Source organism: Schistocerca nitens, chromosome 6 (assembly GCF_023898315.1).
Source record: "Schistocerca nitens isolate TAMUIC-IGC-003100 chromosome 6, iqSchNite1.1, whole genome shotgun sequence".
In the NCBI taxonomy this organism is placed as follows: Eukaryota; Metazoa; Arthropoda; class Insecta; order Orthoptera; family Acrididae; genus Schistocerca; species Schistocerca nitens.
This window is the reverse complement of record NC_064619.1, coordinates 725,196,453-725,213,459: the sequence shown is the minus strand read 5'-3', so window position 1 is coordinate 725,213,459 and position 17,007 is coordinate 725,196,453. Positions and strand designations below refer to the sequence as shown.

At 41.4% G+C, this 17,007-nt stretch overlaps 1 protein-coding gene across 1 annotated transcript in view; it reads left to right on the top strand.

Annotated features, from left to right (window-relative positions):
- LOC126263590 (uncharacterized) overlaps positions 1 to 17,007 on the top strand; it is a 96,229-nt gene that overhangs the window by 46,601 nt on the left and 32,621 nt on the right. The window contains exon 3 of the mRNA XM_049960683.1: positions 12,355 to 12,460. Coding sequence (XP_049816640.1) covers positions 12,355 to 12,460 — 106 coding nt within the window. The remainder of the gene's footprint in view (positions 1 to 12,354; positions 12,461 to 17,007) is intronic.

Below are 17,007 nucleotides of genomic sequence, written 5' to 3'. Positions count from 1 at the left end.
ACATTAAACGAGAAAGCAATGGTCAACTCTCCCCAGAAACCTATAATCTAAAAGAAGAATGGAGATATCCGTTATTTGGTGGTGAGATATGGGATCATGTCAGCTTATCCAGCCATATGTACCCTGCTTCTTCTCAACCTGCTTGTCTCAACATACTTATCCAGCTGTCTCTATTGTAAGTCCGTCGTTTATGCAGCGCTACAATTATTGAACTATATGAGAAAAACGTACGGCGTGCACACACCTTATTGAACATGTAAACGTCACTACAGATATTCGGATTTAGGTTATCACATGTTTGTTATGCCTGCCATCGTTGGCGATGATATGGCGCAGACGAATACCGAAGTTCCGCATCATCTGCTGAAGTGTCGAAACGTCGATGACCTCCTGAATGGCTGTTTTCAGCTCAGCAATGGTTTTGGTGCTATTGCTGTACACCTTGTCTTTAATATAGCCCCACAAAAAGCAGTCGCATGTGTTCAGATCCGAAGATTATGGCCAATCGAGACCCATGCCTGTGGCCTCTGAGTAACCCAGAGTCAGAATGCGGTCCCCAAAGTGCTCCTCCAGGACATCAAACACTTTCCTGCTTGGATGGTGTCCAGCTCTGTCTTTCATGAACCACACCTTATCGAAATCAGGGTCACATTGGAAAATGGGGACGAAATCATCTTCCAATGCCTATACGTACTGCAATTATTCCGTGAGTGGACGTTGCACACCATACAGTGACCCGTTGAGGTTGAGCAGACTTCTCGATCGTGAAATGCGGATTCACAGTCCCTCAAATGCGCCAAGTATGCTTATTGATTGACGAACCCATCCAAATGAAAGTGGGCTTCGTCACTAAACCAAACCATGCATGTCCATACTAATTCCCATCACGCACCGCGGCCAACCGTGCAGTTTGAACGTCTTAACCCAAACCGTTCAGACGTTATGACGATTTTACTTCACATAGTTCAATAACTGTCAACCTGTAGCTACACAGTGTAAGATTGACAAACACACACACAAACACACAGTTGCTAAATTACTTATATTAATGGCAGAGAGTTACAATTTTATTCGAGTCACTTGAAAGTTTTTTTAATAATTGAAAACCATATGATATTGTAACAAGCTTATTATCCTTCATTCAGATGATGTAAAAGGGGTCAGGGGAAAGAAGGAGAAGAAAAAGAATAGAAATGAACATTAAGCTACATCTGATGCCCATGCATCCGATTAAAATGTGTAGCAGTAATGGGTGTTAAGTCTTTTCTAAAGAAAATGGTTGTAGACTGATGTTTTCGTAAAAGTGCTGCATAAAACTGCCTTGTGCAAACCAGCAGGGCTTCAACTCATTTGCGCATTCTGTAGCAGGTAATCGCATGTCTAATGCAAGGAGATCGGTTGGAGCTGTTACAGCTGGACAGAAGACAGTCTCGACAGCCAACCTGTGTCGAGGAGCCATTTACCAACATTCACGTAAAAGCTAAGCAGAAGTGGTTAAAGGCACGTAATTTTGATGCCCGTTTCCTGTTACAAAAATTTTTAAATTGCAGGTTCAGTATCCACAGCTCACACCAAAACACATCATGAGGTTCAGTGTGCATCAGTTGTCACACATTCTTAACATTAGCGCCATGACTCCGACCCCCTTTACACGCTGCACTGGCTGCAGTCGCAGGAAGTGAGGTTTCATGGTGTTCAGTGCACAAAACACATCATAATGATGGCAGGTATATAACATGAGAAACTTCGTGTATGTGACCCATCTCTCGTCACAAGTGGTGCGTTCCAAGTGCACACAACTGGTCAGTTGGATTACATATATTCCATAGGACGTGTATGAAGAGTTTCAGTAAATCAAGTAGGTAAACTTACAACTCGGCTGCAAGTAAGTGAGAATGCCACAAGGCTTTTAGCTGAGTAGTCCAGGGGTGGTACCAGTAGAACAACAATGTCATTTGTAGCGATGTTCAAACTGTTGTGAAGACCTAGCAATTTAAACTGACTGCCACGCAACTAAAAATTGTCGGCTGTCAAGTGATATTGTGTAATAAGATGCCAACTGGAAAGTACAGCTGTGACGAGTCACTAGCAATAGGGTTCCAAAGCATCGTTAATGAAAAAGATTGATTTAAAGAGAGGGAGAGAAAAGGCGAGTGAGGGAGTATTAAAATGAGTAAATTACATCTGTATATAATAACAGTAAATCTTTAAATAAGGTAACTGCATTATGTAAGATGCATCTCTGTCTCTCACAATCACAGCTCATTATTTAGTACTTTTATTTCATTTAGAGTATGACTTACAGAATTATAGTTTACAAGTACATACATTAAACTGATGCAAGGTAACATAATATACGAGGGGTGGCCATGAATTTCCATTTCTGTGCAGTGATGCAAATTGTAGTGGTGCAGCGATTGTTCCGATGCTCCGCCGTGGCATTGGTCGTCACTGGTCATTCCTCACTCACAAGATAGTCGTTTGGTCACTGTATGGTCAGTTCTGAAACTGTTGATGGAGCCCCATATTTATCTTTGTGCTTTACTCCCGCCCTGTAGGTGGCCAGATCCCTTTCACCTGTCCGCTAAGGATCAATATTACAAAAAGTGTAGAGACTTTTCCCGAGTCCCATTAAAAACAGAAGTCAGCTCATTCCACATAAATAACAACATATCAAACAACGAACTGAATGTAACCTTCTCTAACGAAAAAATTCGGCATAATCGACACCCCGGATATTTGAATATGACTCTCGGCAGATCCCTGACATTTAGAAAACACTTAGAACTAGCAGGACAAAAGCTAAAATCAAGAATTAATATATTAGATTAGATTAGATTAATACTAGTTCCATGGATCATGAATACGATATTTCGTAATGATGTGGAACGAGTCGAATTTTCCAATACATGACATAATTAGGTTAATTTAACAACATACTTAAGTTAATATAACAACTTTATTTTTTTGTGTTTTTTGTTTTTCTTTATTTTTTTTAATATTTTTGTTTTTTTTTCTTTTTTTCTTAATTTATATCTAAAAATTCCTCTATGGAGTAGAAGGAGTTGTCATTCAGAAATTCTTTTAATTTCTTCTTAAATACTTGTTAGTTATCTGTCAGACTTTTGATACTATTTGGTAAGTGACCAAAGACTTTAGTGCCAGTATAATTCACCCCTTTCTGTGCCAAAGTTAGATTTAATCTTGAATAGTGAAGATCATCCTTTCTCCTAGTATTGTAGTTATGCACACTGCTATTACTTTTGAATTGGGTTTGGTTCTTAATAACAAATTTCATAAGAGAGTATATATACTGAGAAGCTACTGTGAATATCCCTAGATCCTTAAATAAATGTCTGCAGGATGATCTTGGGTGGACTCCAGCTATTATTCTGATAAGGCAGCTGGCTGTTACTAGACGGGGATCTACTGCAAACACCATGAGAACTAGACCACCAACACTTGTGTATCCTGTCGCCGGGTACTGTTTGAAGTAGAAATAGCCATGTCAATAAAACAGATATCTATGTAAACGACGCAATAACGATCGTGATCAGTACTCACCAATATTTCCTCATCTAATCTCCGACTACAACAAGCAAAAATACATGAGTGGGCGAAACTCTGAAGATAGAAAGACTTAGCAATTCATGAAATATTGGACAATTTACGGCATACCCGACTAAAATCTAGAGCAACAATCTGGTTAAGTTATAGGAAACTCGTCCCAGAAAGCAATGATCTAAGAGAAGGACGGAGAAATCAATTATTTAGTGGTGACATATGGATTCATGTCAGATCACGCAGTTAAATGTGCCCCACTTTCTGTCATGCCGCTTGTGTAAACACACTTGTACAAATGGTTCAAATGGGACTTAACATCTGAGGTCACCAGTCCCCTAGAACTTAGAACTACTTAAACCTAACTAACCTAATGACATCACACACATCCATGCCCGAGACAGGATTCGAACCTGCGACCGTAGTGGTCGCACGGTTCCAGACTGTAGCGCCTAGAACCGCTTGGCCACTCCGACCGGCGGGAACAGTACTAATGCAACATTTGAAAATACGGACAAAAGTTTAACTGCGTATTGTACTTTCGGAAAAAACATCAGTCCTGTGAATACATTTGTTAAACCTTTGGTAAAAGTTACATGGTAGACACCAAATTGCATTTTCAGTAGTTTATGTACGAAATATGTGTGTAATACGCATCAAAATACTCTTGGGAGCCTTATCCATTATCTGTTTTTGAAATCATAATGCAGTTTTAGTTTTCATGATGAAGAGTGTGTTTCAATTTGTCACGAAAATTCCAGGTTACGCTAAAGGTATGTCTATTAGCACAATCTTTCTTCGGCCTTCACATTCCTCGGCTGCACGAAATGTCAACTGAATATAACATTTTCCTCAGAGAAAATTAGTTTCTTTGTTCATTTCTTCGACCACAAGCATATAATACATCAATAACGTGAGACACAAGATTCTTAGAATGAAATACGGACGTAGGATAATACATGGCATACTGAATCTAATACTAACTGCGATTTTTAGTTGCTACTTGCGACTTCTAGCTGCGACTTGTCACTGAAATCGCAGTTAGACAACAGGTTCACAGGAAGAACTACGAAATTCAGCAACAAATGGCAGACGCAGTTGAACCTTAAAGGCTATTTGAGACTCCTAGCTGTGACTGAAATCGCAGTTAGATTCTGTAAAGTTGTTATTGTGATAACTGTGACTTCACAACCACTGTGATTTGTAACAGATACGCGATTTCCTGCTCACCCCTAGTTGATGGTCTCCCCGACCACTGCAAATCGTGGAACTCCGAGGAACCGCCTTCTGATGACCTCACCCTCCGTTCCTGGCGATTAACTGTACTTCTGTCGACAGCAGGTGCTCCATAGACTTTGCACAAGCGTTTGTGATTATTCCTCACAGTTAATTACTCTGCAGTGAGAAATACAATGACAGCACGTCGCCTGTAACGTACATCACCTACAGACGCCATTTTGAAACTGTCCTGCAGCTACGCTATCCGTCGGAAGTCACGGTAATTTGGACCGCTCACTGAAGAGACTTCAAATAAAGCATACTTAACGTTTCATATTCTTAGAATTGTTTTCGGCTGAGAAAAAAATGCGGTGCATTACTTTCTGGGCAACCCTTGTATTTTGTAAAACGCTGTTTATCCCGTTATGCAGATCATGAAAAAGAGGCCATGAGGAAGGAGTGGGAGAAGGATAGCAGGAATCGACACTCAGCTACGTCACATATGAGACCCCTACAACCATCAGTATGTTTAGGAATAATGGATGTAAAGTCTTTTCGTTACAGATGCTCAGTTTTGTTTCTTCACCTAGCACGTGTAACTGCTAACAAACACATAGTGAGTTTTCTGAGCAAATGCTTGTGAAGTCATATTTTCTAAATAGTTTTAAATAATGAGAGCAATCGTAGTTTCTTCCTCTGCTGCATCATTTTCTAGCACAACAACTGTGCAGTTGCTCTCTGGTTGAACATCGTCCTCAGCAGATATCCCTAGTGACGTGAACACAAACCCTTTTGGCACTGATTCAAGCTTTTGGCTCCAGTTAAGCAGGAAATGTTTTAAATACCATCATCCTAACGAAAATCAAATATGCATTTCCTGCTGATTAGTTGATTCAGGACATCATGTCCTTATCAGAAAAAAACTATTGTTGCAGCACAGGAATTGTACAGAATGTTGTGAATCGATCACTCGACATCTAAAATATATTTTTGGGTAATCTTCAATGAAGACCTCATACTCAGTAAAATAACAAACCAGAAGTAAGTTTTTAGTGCAGAAATTAAAATTTGAATCGTTTTCACACTATGTCTACATACGTTTCAATAAAACTCAGGAAGCTTTGAGAACCTGTTTGTTGTTTTAGGGACACAGGCAAATGTGCAAGAAAGAGATCCAAGTCAGCAAAAACGAAGTTCGGATGAGAAACATTGTGAAGTTTTTCGCACAACGTAGGATTTGTTTTAAAAAAGGAGCAAATTCTTGACACAGTGTGTCCATATTTGTAACAGATACCTGACCTTTAATTTGAAACCTAAAAATAGTACAAATGTCGAAGATGAAAATAATGACAGCTGTTCAAGATGTGTTACAAGGAGAGTAACATATACAGGGTGTTAAGGAAAGTGTCGAATGCTTTGAGTAGTGTTATTACCCACTGAAACAAGAAGAATAAGTCCAATAAACATGGATCCGGTAATGCATACTTTCTGAGATAAATCCAATTAACATTGGTCCGGAAATGCACACTTTCAGCGACAAACACGTGTTTACCGGGGGTGTTCAACGTGGCGCACATTTAGCACGGTGGACCCCTCTGCCCTCTGGCGTAAGGAACGACGCACCCCTTAAACCACACCGGTTGTTGTTGAACCTGCTGTCACGCATTGAAGGCACAACCCTGTAGTGTCCGCACATCGTTGACTGGCGTGGCATTAACTAATTCCGTCATTTGTCCCCGTAACCAGAAGTCTGGGCTACTGAGGTCCGGTAAAATAGCAGGCCAAGGTGTACCAAGCCCCCCCCCCCCCCCTTTTCCCTAAACAATACAGCGGTCGTGAAATGTCTGCGTCACATGTTCCCGCACATTGCGACGAAAGTGTGCTGGTGCGCCATCATACATGAACCACATTTGTATTTGTTGCTGCAATGCCACAGCCTTCAGCAAGGTAGGCAATACATCATTCACGAAGTGCAGATAATACGCCCCAGTTAACCTTTGTGGTAGCACGTATGGCCCCATTAATCTATCGCCAAGCACGCGTGCTGATACGTTGATTGAGAGTCGATGTTGCTGCCCTCTTTCCTGAACTCCTCGGGCATTTACATGTGCCCATACATGCAAGTCATCGGAATTCACGATACCGTCTCTTGTGAACCCTACCCCATCCGTAAATAAAATCTTGGATGTGATCAGTGGATCTGCGACACACTTCTGCAACAGCCATTGACAGAACCGCCGTCTATCATGATGATCATGTGGTCTTAGGGCCTGAACGCGCTGTGGATGCTACGGGCACAGCAATTGTTGATGAAGCAACCCCCAGATAAAAGAGTGAGACAAGCCTTCTGCTGGTCCTAGGGGATTCTTCAACAGAACTTAGCACAGGCTCCTCCATGTGAGGCGTGTGAACTGTGCGGAGCGTACCGCTGCCAGTCTTCCGAGGTGCTGGGGTACTTGTGTCCCTCAGGTGCTGATAAAGCCTGTCGAACAACTCGTCAGAGGGCACTGTTCGCTGTTGATGTTTCTCGGCATAAAGGGCAAGGGCTCGCAGGCTACGTCCATTTGCTAAACCACTGTGGAATATCATATCCGCATTTCACTTGTCGAGTAGTAGGCTTCCATTGCCAAAAAGTGGTGCAAAAGAGAGAATGTAAATGTACTACACCATCAGTACGTACAGACAGCGCAATAAGAGTAAACACATACGTGAATGCGCGTTTGGCAGAAGGTAAAAACGTAAAACACCATGATACGTACCGATTGTCAGTACTGTACAATAAGGCACACAAACACGATGAAAACTAACGTAGCCTACAACACGACTCTAACCACACAATGATTGCACACCACCTAATGGTAGGTAGAGGCTGTGAGTAAGACATCGTAATACCCTGCAATCACATCTGAAGGGGTGCCAATGCAACGACAGTGTTAATATCCGCAACCAAGAATCGCGCAGCGCTTCCTGTAAACATGTATGACATAAATACAGGAAGTATGCATTTCCAGACCCATGCTTATCGGACTTATTTTTCTTGTTTTGTGATTACTACCACCTCTCAAAGTATTCTACACTTTCGATACTTTTTTTGGATGCCCTGTGTATATGTACTTTTTACTTTCATCAGTCGTCAGTGTATCATAGACGCATCACGATTTCTTCTACGCCAATCTATTCAACTCATTTTAGCAGTTACACATATTAGTGTTGATAACTTTCTTCTTCCTGCGTGAAGGATATGTCAGGATGAAGTTCTATTTCAGCTTCACTTTACTTCCAGAATTCCTTCACTGTTTCACTATATTTATTTTTCCTCTCTTCAGACGACTTTCTGCCCTTTTTCCTTTCCCCCATGCCTTGGAATCCTTCCAGTTTCAAAACTTTTTCCCTAACGCTCTCTCTTTCCAAAACTCCTTCTGCCCTTATTTTTTCCTTTCCAAGTTTTCCTAATCTCTTGAATCCTGATGGTTGCTAATTTCTTTACCATAAGATATCCGAAGATCTCCTTGTTGAGTATGTCGTCACCCATTCTGCAAATATGTTTAGAAATAGCAAGCACCTCTTCCTTATCGTTTATATGTTTTTTATGTTCAGATAAATTGTTTCTTGTTAATTTCCAAAATGTTGCATTTCTCTGACGACCTAATACTTTTTGTATAATTCTTCTTTCTAACTGTTCTGATTTATCAATCTCTCATTTAAAAGTAGATACTTGCTAGCATACAGGCATCTGGTTTCACTATTCTAGTTGATTTTTTTAGACAAGCACTTTTTGTTTCAGGTATTCTTATATATATTAAATGCTTTTTTTCCACCTCTTGTGTATCCTTTCCTCTAACGCAGATTTTTCTAAACCGTTGTCATGAGCAGCCTCCCCGAAATATTGGAATTTTTTTAATTTTTCTATTTGTATAATATCTGTTTTTAAATATTCTGGAGAAATTTTGACATTTGACACCAATTTTCTTTTTCTGCAGCTGTCGTGTTGTCTGACTCTTCCAGACGACTGAACTGCACTGTTACATCTGTCAATCTTTCAGAAAGTGTGGCAAAATGATCCGCAAATGCTAGGCAGTTTATTGCAACACCTTTCTTCTTTTTCCGTAGCACGATTGGCAATGTTTTGAATTCTTTTAGTTTTTCATGCCAAAATAACAGAATTTTCTCTATGACACAGTTAAAAAGATGATGACGTACTCAGAAAGAGACATAAGAATGTTATTACTCGTCACTTCACACAGAAAACTGTAATTAACATAATCAAAGTAAACGACCACATTATAAAACAAGGGCCAAAAAACTGCTACACCTGCCTAATATCGAATAGGGTCCCCCGCAGAAGTGCTGCAACATGACGTGGCATGGACTCGACTAATGTCTGAAGTCATGCTGGAGGGAACTGACACCATGAGTCCTGCAGGGCTGTCCATAAATCCGTAGGACTACGAGGGTGTGGGGATCTCTTCTAACCAGCACGTTGCCAGACATCCCAGATATATTCAATAATATTCATGTCTGGGGAGTTTGATGGCTAGCGGAAGTGTTCAAACTCGGAAGAGTGTTGCAGAAGCCACTCTAGCAATTCTAGATATTTGGGGTGTCGCATTGTCCTGCTGGAATTCACCAAATCCGTCGGAATGCACAATGGACATGAATGGATGTAGGTGATCAGACAGGATGCTTATGTACATGTCACTTGTCAGAGTCATATCTTAGACGTGTCATGGATCCAATATCACTCCAACTGCACACGCCCCACACAATTACAGTGCCTCCACCAGCTTGAACTGTCACCTGCTGACACGCAGGGTCCACAGATTCATGACGTTTTCTCCACAGTTGAACACGCCCATCCGCTCGATACAATTTGAAACGGGACTCGTCCGACTAGGCTAGTCTAGTCTAGTGTCGGTGAGGACTGGCCCGGGCGAGACATAAAGCATTCTGCCGTGCTGTCATCAAGGGTACACGAGTGGGTCTTCTGCTCCGTAAGCGCATATCGATGATGTTCGTTGAATAGTTCGCACGCTGACACTTGTTGATGGCCCAGCATTGAAATCTGCAGCAGCAATTTGCTGAATGGTTGGACTTTTGTCACGCCGAACGGTTCTCTTCAGTCGTCGTTGGTCCCGTTCTTGCAGGATCTTTTTCCGGCCCCAGTGATGTCGGAGATTTCATGTTTTACCGGATTCCTGATATTCACGGTACACTTGTGAAATGGTCGTACGGGAAAATCCCCACTTCATCGTTGCCACGGAGATGCTGTGTCCCATAGCTCATGCGCCGACTGTAACACCACGTTCAAACTCACTTAAATCTTTATAACCTGCCTTTGTAACAGCAGTAACCGATCTAACACTGCGCCAGACAGTTGTCTTCTATGGGTGTATTCTGCCTGTTTACATATATATGTATTTGAATACGCTTGCCTATACCAGTTTCTTTGGCGCATCAGTGTAATAAGTGTAAAGAAAGGGGTTTTTACCCAAAATCCATAAAGCAAACCAATATGAAAACCTACCTCATACATGGTCGAAGATTTCAAATAGCAATCTGTAGCTACTCTGGTCAACAAAAAACTGATTAATCGTGTTCCTAACTTACTGACGAAATTTTGCATATCATTTTCAATATATAATCTATGCTGCAGAGTGAGTCGTTTGATGCCTGAATCAAGTAGGTATTTTAGAGATTTTAAAAAGAGAAATAGATAGTTTAAAATTACTTAAAGTGGCAATTAGTGATATATGGTGGCAGGAAGGATTTTTCTACACGAGTATATGGTCATCAAAAAAAGATCAAACAAGGGTAATGCAGGAGTACGACCTTCATAAGTAAGGAATTAGAAATCCGGAGGAACAGTTGTGACACATAGTGGAAGCATTATCATAGCATAGAGAGACTGGAAGACACACCACAGTAATGCAAGTGTGTATTCCTGCTAGCTCTGTAGAGGATGGAGAGATTGAATGAATGTGTAATGATATAAAATACATTTTTTAGTTCGTTGAGGGAGACGAAAATGTAATTGTGATGAACGGCAGGAATTTTGTAGTAGGAAAAGGAAATGAAAGGAAAAATAGTAATAGACCATTAAGTGGGAGAAAAAAATGAAAGGGGAAGCCGCATGGTAGAATTTTGCATGGAGTATAGTTTAATCAATGTGATCACTCGGTTTAAGAATCATGACTGATTATTTTATACGTCGAACGCAAGAAAGCACCACAACGTTTATAAACTAGGAACCATTATTCCAGAAAATGGAATACTGATTTTATTGGCTTAGCGTTTTTGTGCACAGTATTTGGTTCCTTTGTGGCTTGCTTCACGGCACTGTCACCTATTGGCTTCGCTGGCGTTAAGTCGATATCGAGTGTAGATATGATGCTTCTACGCTGTACCTGAAAAGGCGTTCATTTTCCCATTTAACTTTGTAAGGCTGTATGCATGTCTAAACTGTCTTTATATTTCCTGTCTTTTCTTGTGAGTCTCTTCTTTATAGTCAGTGTGTCCTCCTCCTCCTTCTTCTTCATCCTTGGCTTGTCCCGTTCACCTACAGGAATGACATTCTTACTTGGATTGAAGCAAAGTTAGTGACAGTGAGTGAGCAGATGTCCTTACTAGTGCCTTACTTTTCCCCTGGGATAGATTTTGTGTTCCCTAGTGGTCTACGTCGAGAGTAAACCATATGTTCAAGTGTCAGACTGGTTTCTAAATGTGTGCGTGTCGTTGTTCTGAAGCAGGATGAAGAAATCAGCAAGGTATTTGTGTAATGGGTTATGGGAAATCCCCTGAAACTCACATTCAGGTAGGCCTGCGCACGGCAGATTCGACCTGCGGCTGCCGCGTCTCTTCGAAACCCGAAAGTGGTGCGTTAACACTCTCAGCTGTCTGTACGGGTTTTATAGGCACTCTCAATTTTTTGGAGTACTGACACAGTGTGTCCTTTGGTAACACTAACGAAGGAATACTGAGAAAATGGAGTCAGTGCATTAAGGTTATTTTGTACATGACACTCGTGTGGCCCAACCTAATTTATTGCTCAAGTGATTGTGATCCATATGAAGTAGGGCTAACAGGGGATATTGAACGTATGCTATAAGAGGCAGCACGAATTTATTGTTCTGAAGAAGATTCCATTACTGGAATTGAAACCTAGGTAAACGAGTGAAAATTACCTTGCAACTGAAGGATGTAAAAATTGTTTATTTCTAATGGTCTCAAGGTTTCCTTGACCCACCGGATATTGTGAAAGGAATACTGGTAAACCTGGAATGGCAGACGCTTGATGCCTTGAAGCTAGACATGAACTATTCCATGAAAGTCAAAATTCAAAAGGCAGTATTAAGCGTGGAAAACAGGAACATACTGTTACCTCTGACGTGCAGCTAAAGTAGGAGCGTAACTCAAGTAGGGGTGTGAATGAAATCGGAAGAAATCCTAATACAGTGTGATGTAAACTGTGGCGTGCACTTCACCATGGTTTTCAGAATATGGACGTTGAGCTGATGTAAATACAGGATGGTATTTTATTACTGAGACCCTATACCAGTTAACGTTTCTCTGCTTCAGGTACATGTCCATCTGCCAGGATCAACGACGCTGTTTGACCACGTGTCTAAAGAGTACCTGCCAGATGAACTAGGAGGTACTGCAGGTCCTACCGACCAACTTGCCTGTAAGTATGCACAGACACATTCACCTCAGATGGTGGAATGATCCTGTGAAATTCGTTCATTAATTATTTCTTTTGATTCAACTGTGGGTACTTGCTGAAACATTATTACTTGATGGTACACCCATTTTGCTACTTGTTTCACAAGCTATTTATGTTTATCACTTCTCCGTCAGATTATTAACCCACTGTCTGCCATTAGAAAGATCCACAATGGGACAATTATAAACTGTTGAACAATATATGCTGATATGCTTTATACATTTTGGTTAGAAGTCCTTAGTTACAGTGAGAGCTGCATGACAAGCATTATTGATCATTTCTGTTAATTTCACACTAGGTATTTGTGAAACATCATCATAAGGCCAAACAGTCTTTTTGCCATTTTTTTACAGTACAGCATATGAAACTCGTGACTTACACATTTTAAAAACCAACACACCGGGTGCTCAAAAAGTCAGTATAAATTTGAAAACTTAATAAACCACGGAATAATGTAGATAGAGAGGTAAAAACTGACACATATGCCTGGAATGACAAAGTATTGCTAGACGTGTGAAAGATCTCTTGCGCGCGTCGTTTGGTGATGATCGTGTGCTCAGCCGCCACTTTCGTCGTGCTTGGCCTACCAGGTCCCCAGACCTCAGTCCGTTCGATTATTGGGTTTGGGGTACCTGAAGTCGCAAGTGTATCGTGATCGACCGACATCTCTAGGGATGCCTAACCATAACTCCGGACACACTTTACAGTGCTGTTCACAACATTATTCCTCGACTACAGCTATTGTTGAGGAATGATGGTGGACATATTGAGCATTTCCTGTAAAGAACATTATCTTTGCTTTGTCTTACTTTGTTATGCTAATTGCTGCTATTCTGATCAGATGAAGCGCCATCTGTCGGACATTTTTTGAACGTTTGTATTTTTTTTTTTTTTGTTCTAATAAAACCCCATGCCATTCCAAGCATGTGTTTCAATTTGTACCTCTCTATCTACATTATTCCGTGATTTATTCAGGTTTCAAATTTATACAGACTTTTTGATCACCTGCTCCTTCAGTAAACAAGTTCTAAAATTAGGGAGGCTAGGCTGTTGCTTTGGAAAAGACATGATAGTATATTATGCTACAGTCCTCAAAACCCTAGAAGTGTCCTACACTAAGGATTCTGTCAGGTGAGAGTTTACGACAGACAATGTGTTTTTCATTCATCAAGCCAAAATGTCAGGGGTAACACTTGTAAATAAAGTAAAAATCTTTATTATAGCTGATTATGTCAACCATGGTGACAGGAGTAAGGACCAGAGCGCAAGGTATAGTGGTAGGTAAGTGAGGCGCATGTGTCTATTCACTCTTTAACCTTGCAGTCTGAGCGAAGCATGTACGCCGATCATACGGGCACGGTATCGTACAAACAGTATGCATTCCTCGAGGCACAGATGAAAGGAAATCATTGTATGCTATTATTGGCCGGGAGACTAGCCGGTATGTTTTCATCCACCTACTGCAAGTTCCCCTATTTGATGCAATTTCAGCGGCGTGTGCATCTTTCTGCTGAATATGAGATGACGAGTAAAACGTGAACAATCAGGCTCCGAACAAAGAAAATCTCCAGTCTGTTTGGCAATCGGAACCGCCACCACATGCTCCATAACCACAATCTTACCACCATGAAGTGTGCAGGACCAGTCACGCGGGTTATTGCTCCGTAAACTTCCTCTGAAACGTTTGTTGGTGGATCTAGTTTTTTTCTTTGTACTGCCACAGTTATACAGTTTGTCTAAGTAGTAAGGCTTACAGCATTGCTTTGCCCCATGACATAGGGTTAAAATAATCACTTGCTTAATAACACTAACCAATGCCGTGCAGTAATCCAAATACTATCAAAAGGCCCTTATTGGACTGAAAACAAGACCTGCCAACAGTACCCTCACCATCACTAAATGGTTACTACTACCTCCTCTAGAAACACAGGATCACAGCCTGAATTCGAAAACGCAAGAACACACACAAGAACTCCACACTTCCAATTTCCAATGGAGCAAAACGAAATTTTACTAATAGTATCCGTTCGTTAGACAACACCTCCAGCTTGGATGGCTAGCAAACGACTGAGCTTGTGCCTATGTTGGTACAACGAAATGCAGTTGCAAATTCATCCAATACTTTCCGCATCGGGAGAACCACATCTTTGTACTCTGACTACAAACTTCCATAAATAGCCTCTGCAACTCTACTTCCACCTCAGAGGCCATAAAACTTGCCTTTTGCTCCCCACGAAGGTTGCCAGCCGACTCGATTTCGCCAGCTCATAACCGCCCCACGAAGTGACTTCCACGTGAAAGTCTTTCGGGCAGTCAGGCTCCAGAGCTGACTGCAAGCATTTCGACACTCAGTTTCCTGTTAACGCTCATAGCACCTTGTAAGACGTTGCTGCCCGCTGAAATTTTCTAAAGTTTGTTACAAAGAGGTATTAGGAAACTGCAGTCATTCTGTCGAAATAACTCATCCTTGAAAACAGCCGTGCCAGGGCAAACCATTACCATTTTACCGGGTTAATGTCACACGAGCCTGGTGAATAACGTCTGTCCCTGGAAACCAGAAAACGTCCAACGCCATTGACAACAGCATACAGCACACCATCTCTTGTCCTTATTTGTTTCCTCTAGTACTGCTACCGCGCCTTTCTATTAGTGTGAAATTTCTCCAATTTTACAGGAAAGTTATAATTCCAACAATTTAAGTATCGTGATTTTAATAGGACTGACATAATTGTAATAATGATTTTAATTATTATAACTCCTTTCATTGTATGTGAACAGTGAACAAAATTACTTTGAATGCTTGGTTAGATGTCAGAAACTATCTGAAGGTCCTAGTCTTGTCATGTAAATCATTGTGTAGGTAAATAAATATTTTCTTGCCCTATGTAATGGGGTGTTCTACTCAAAAAGTTTATACGCAATAGAAGCAACAGCGTAGTTGTCTACGTAGCCTTTTGATGTGGTTCAGCTCATAGTGTTTACAAACACTCACAGGTAACAACATAGATCACAAACAATGTTTGTGCTATCATGGCAAACTCATCAAACTGGATTTAACCTTAAGTCTTCAAGCAATGCAGCGATAGCCAAACAGATAACGTTTTTCGAACAGCACATGATGCTACAGTATTGGAACAACCTACATAACAAACCATAATACCGTTATTCAAGATGGCGGCGAAGACGTCATCCAAGATGGCGGCGATGGCGTCATCCAAGATGGCGAAGATGACGTCATCCAAGATGGTGGCGATGACGTCATCCAAAATGGCGGATTGTGGGTTAAAGTTTGAATTCTGGTGAGACTGTGTCACGCCCTCCTCCCCCCGAAAAATTGAGCGAATTTCAAATTCCAGCAGGATAATGCGTCACACCAAGGAGAACCGCGGGAAAAAAGGACTTCTCTGTATAGTTTCAAGCATGTGTGTTCGCCACTGGGTCTGGACTCCAGCTGGCTTAGTTCATATCGGCGACACCAGAGGACGCTCTCCTGACATCACCTGATGACACAAGTACCGTTCTTCAATATGGATGCACACAGTGTATCCGCCACGTGGTGTAAGATTGGACACTTGGCCTACCTCCACTAACCTAACCCCCTCCCCAATAAGAATCGTGCGAAGTTCAAATTCCAACATGATAATGCGATACACCTAAGAAAATTGCGGGAAGATAGGTCACTCGCACTTTCACTACCAACATAAGAAAATTGTGGGAAAGAGAGGAAACTTGTACTAGCAACAGCCACCTGACCGCCACCTCCTCCTAGGGACTGGAGCCAAGTTTGAATTTGCCAGTAAACAATGCTCACTTGCGTTTTCGGTAACAACGAAAGAAAACTGCTGCAAACGAAGCTCACCACCACTAACCTAAGCCTCCAGGGCACAACCTCTTCGTAGGGGTTGCTGGTGAAAGGACTCAGGCCACACTAGGCTGATGGAGAGAGGAAAGAATGTACTTTATTTATTTGGGAGCAATTTATTTAGGGATGGAGTATATGTATCACAGAACATACGCTCAGACATGGCCCACATCATACAGACCGGCAAACTACTACTACATAACTCATCTATAACGCTCTACACACACGCTTGCTAAATGTAAACCGTCAACAATAACACATCGCACAACCTACAGACATAATGCAAAGCCTTTATGTCCAGATACCCAAACAACTCGTAAATTGTCAAAATAATAATCAATCTAAAACAATCTGCTGGCTAATCGTCAGCTGCCGAAATCATACACCGGTTCAGAAATGGTCAAATTGCTCTGAGCACTATGGAACTTAAGTGCTGTGGTCGTCAGTACCCTACAACTTACAACTGCTTAAACCTAACTAACCTAAAGACATTACACACATCCATGCCTGAGGCAGGATTCGAACATGCGACCGTAGCGGTCGCGCGGTTCCAGATTGTAGCGCCTAGAACTGCTCGTCCACCCTGGCCGACTCATACAACGCCCTTTATTTAAAGAATTAGAGGCAGCACCACCACCATGTGTAT